This window comes from Gavialis gangeticus, unplaced genomic scaffold (genome assembly GCF_001723915.1).
Source record: "Gavialis gangeticus isolate Ggan-Ray unplaced genomic scaffold, GavGan_comp1, whole genome shotgun sequence".
NCBI lineage: Eukaryota > Metazoa > Chordata > Crocodylia > Gavialidae > Gavialis > Gavialis gangeticus.
The window spans coordinates 22,014,611-22,018,635 of NW_017729034.1; the positions used below are offsets into that span (position 1 = coordinate 22,014,611).

General features: G+C 50.9%; 1 protein-coding gene across 1 annotated transcript in view; it reads right to left on the bottom strand.

Moving 5' to 3' along the window:
- Positions 1–4,025, bottom strand: part of WDR43 (WD repeat domain 43) — a 47,946-nt gene that overhangs the window by 35,591 nt on the left and 8,330 nt on the right. The window contains exon 3 of the mRNA XM_019526693.1: positions 2,829–2,950. Within this exon, the coding sequence (XP_019382238.1) occupies positions 2,829–2,950 (122 nt within the window). The remainder of the gene's footprint in view (positions 1–2,828; positions 2,951–4,025) is intronic.

The window sequence follows — 4,025 nt, forward strand, 5'->3', positions numbered from 1 at the left end:
GCTAGGAGCTGGAACCAACTTCCAAGGGAAGTGGTGCTGGCCCCTACCCTGGGGGTCTTTAAGAAGAGGCTGGATGCCTACCTGGCTGGACTCATTTGAGTCCCGTTTCTCTTTCTGGGGTTTTTTGTTGTTCTCCCGCCCTGGCGGGGGGTCGGGCTAGAAGATCTACTAGGTCCCTTCCGACCCTTAATCCATGAATCCATGAATTGGCCCAAAAAATTTGCTGGTACACCCCTAATAATGACAAAGAGAAACTTTGGGATGATAGAAAAAGCGTAGCTTAAATAGGCCAGTAAAAAAATTTTAATTTAAACTTTAGACTTCATAGGCATAAATACCATATCAGACCATGTCAATGAGGTACACACTTAAGATCCACCGACCTAAATTACCAATTTTCTCTAAAACAATTAACAAAATACAGACTTCAATGGAACTCAAGCACATGCCTACAATAAGCATGTGAAGTGTCTCAATGAACTTGGGACTGTCAAAGTGGCCAAAAAAGGTGTGGGGATAGTGAGATTTACTAGTACCTGGCCCCTCTGTTGACCTGCTTGCGTGACTGAGGGCTATGTGAGAGGAGAAAACATAGCTTGAACACACTGAATAAAGTCTCCTGACTATAAATGGCATTAGCACCAGTAGAAATGCTGCCATCTACAAATAAACCAACCCTCCCTCATAAGTAGGGCTCTACTTAACTCGCAATGAGACAAAGCAATTTCATGGCTTGGTCATGGCACAAAGAACCGATTTTGTAGGTACTTCCTAGAGGCACCGTCCCTTGCTGCCGATTGGCAGAGAGGCAATGGGTGGGGGGGAGAAGAGCTGGGGGTGGCAGCCATCTTTTCTGCTGCCCCTCATCCAACCCTGCTAGCCAGCACTTTCCCCTCCTGGGGCAAGCTGCAAGGCCAGGCTGCAAGCAGCAGCAAGAACCATCGGCTCCCACTGGGAAGCCAACATTTTATTCATTTTTGCTGCTGGTGCTGTTGATTTAGCAGTTTCCATTAAATCTGCAAAGCCATGATTTAAGTAGACCCCTACTCATCAGTGTTCAATCCAGAGGTAGGCAATTATTTTGGGTGGAGGGCCGCTTATGCAGTTTTGGCAAGCTGTTGAGGGCTGCATGGGTAGCCCCGCCCCCGGTCACCAACTTAGGACCAATGTCCCAGTGTCTTGGGACCAATGTCTTCGGGCCAGCACCAGTGGGGCCAGAAGCAGGGCGCAGGCTGGCAGGGGTCTGTGAAGTCAGGCTGGGCTGCACCAGCAGGGACAGGTGGGAGCTGATCCAGCTCCATAGAGCTGCTGCCGGCCTAGACCCTGGACCCGCCACCCTGCTCTGGGTCCCGCCGGCATTGGCCCCAGGACACCAGTGTGGGCCCCATGTTCCTACTCACTCCCAGTGCCCCCCAGTGCCATGGTAAAGGCAGGGGGCAGCCCTAACCCCTGCTCGCCAGCAGAGAACAAGCTGGTGCTAAGCACGGGGGTGGTGGAGAAGCAGCCCCTCTCCTGCCCCATGGCCAGCACTCCCTGCTGCAGCTGTCCTGAGCAGGCACAGGCAGCCCCACACAGACTGCATGCAGCTGCAGCGCAGGGAGCCAGGCACCGGGCGGGCAAGGGGCCACTTTTCCCACGCTCAAAACCAGCTTGTAAGCTGCTGCCAGCCTGGGCCCCATGCAGCTCCAGGCTCGCCCATCGGGGCTACACCATGGCAGCTGCAGCCCTCCCCCCCTTGCCATGCCAGGCAGTATCTGCCACCACCATGTAGCCCCGCAGGCAAGACCCAGCACATCTGGGAACAGTGGGGCCACACCAGGATCTCCTCAGGCCCCCGCCACACCTCCTGTACCTGCCGCTGCTTTGAGTGGCAGAGCCCCACGCCACTTCCTTCAGGGCAGCCCCACATGCAGGAGGCACATTGCTGGGGTAGCGCAGAGCGAGCAGCTACTAAGATCCCTGCATGGCTCCTCTGTTCCCAGCTGCCCTGCTCCCCTCCCTACAACTTGGTGCAGCTGGGGACAGAGAAGCCACACGGGGATCTTGTAGCAGCTGCTTACTCTGCACTGCCCCAGCAATTCGCCGCCTCCACATGGGGTTGCACTGAGGGAAGCGGCAGGTGCAGGAGGTGCAGTGGGGGGGGGGGGCAAGGAGATCCCAGCGTGACCCCAGTTTCCAGCTATGCTGGGTCTTGCCTGCAGGGCTACAGCAGCCCCTAAGGAGGGAAGCAGGGCAGGAGCTCAAGCCTGCAGCCTGCCCCCTCACATATCTGGAGGCGCGGGTTCCCCTTACCACCCAGGAGTTCACACCGCTGCCAGGAGCCAGCCCCGCCCCTGCCCCAGTCAGCAGCAGGCAGCTGTGGGGGAGCCGGCTCCATGCTCCTGCTGCAGCTGTGAACCCGAGTCCCTGGTCCCATAGCTCTGGCAGCTGAGGGCCCCCCTCTGGTAGGGAAAGGGGGAAGAGGCTGTGGGTGGGGAGCAGGGGGTACAAGCAGGGCTGGAAGGCTGTTGTGGGGGCAAAGAGGGCGCCAGCAGGGCTGGGGAGGCTGTGGGGGAAGTGAGGAGCACTAGCAGGGCCAGGAGACAGCGGGGGGACTTTTAATCATGGATTTTGGGGGTTTTATCAGAGAATTTGCAATTTTTTTTTATCACAGAAAGCCAGGATCCCAGATAACTTTATCTGACGACTGGACATCAGCCATTGCTGGTATGGAAAACGAGTGCCTGAATTCCTTGCACATGAAGCTGCATCACTTCTGACTAAAAGCTATGAGAAAAGGAGTGCAAAAGAAATGCTGGTGACCATGGTTGCAAATTAGACCTACTCACCACTTAACTTTGCAGGTTTGTGTGTTCCACTCCACAATGTGTTTGTCCTCAGAACAGCTATACAAGCAACCATTGTCCTGGTGCCACCGTATACAGTTTATTTTATTGTCATGACCACCATCCTAAAAAAGAAGCAAAAGCTTTGATTATTAGTGGACAAGTGAAAGAGGCCTCAGCATATAAATTTTCTTGCTATTAAAAATATACAAATAATTTCTGAAGGGCTAATTCACATTTTGGAAACATATGGAGAAGTTAGACAAGAGTATTTACCCAGAGAAATGGGCTTTTTCTATCACTTTTTTCCTTGGTGCAAGGGGAGTGTGTCATGTACACAAGCATTCTAGGTTTTTGAATAGGTTTGTAAAGAGGACGAACTTCACTTGTTCTCTGAAGTCACAAAGCAAGAAATCTCCCCCCACAACCTTCCTCCCAGTAACAGAACAAGCTACAGAACTTGCTAGTCTTTCTCCTTGGCCATACAGATCTCAGAGACCATTTGTCCAAGCAAACTGCTAAATGGCTGCCTATATACACAACCTCACGCTGATCACTCCAGACCAGACCAAAGGACTCAGAAAGACATACCAACTATGTTTCCCATCTGTCTGATCAAAATAGCTGCACGCTCATAAGCATGGGGAACACACAGCTTAATGAGCAAAGCAAACTGTTGAATGTCTCACTGTTATCATCAGGATGCCACACAAGGTAAAGGATGTCATGACACAAACTAAACAATGGCCAAATCTGAAACCCAAAAGAAAGGATATTTTGGGAGAGGAAGAAAGGAAAGATGAGAAGGAGAACTAGAACTACTACTATAAGTGTTTCCAATCTTAGGATTTTAGGGAAGGCTGGTCAATGATCAGTTATCAAATAATTCTGGTGCCATACATCTCAGAGACATTTCAGTGTGAAACAACATGCACTGCTTATGCTTCAAATGAGACCTTCTACTAGAACCTTATTTCACAAAGATTTTGTTCTACTATAGGTAATAAATGAAACATACCTTGAAAAAGTTATCGGACCCCCCCCCCCCGATTATATTAATTTTATAGAAGTAATAAAAAAGTCTTAGCAGCTGAAAGGTCAAACTACATTTCCTTTATATTTCTCAAATTTCTCTATTTAAGTCAGCACAAGCCTGCTCAGACAGCCAAGAGGAAAACGTCTTCACTGCCAATTAGTAGT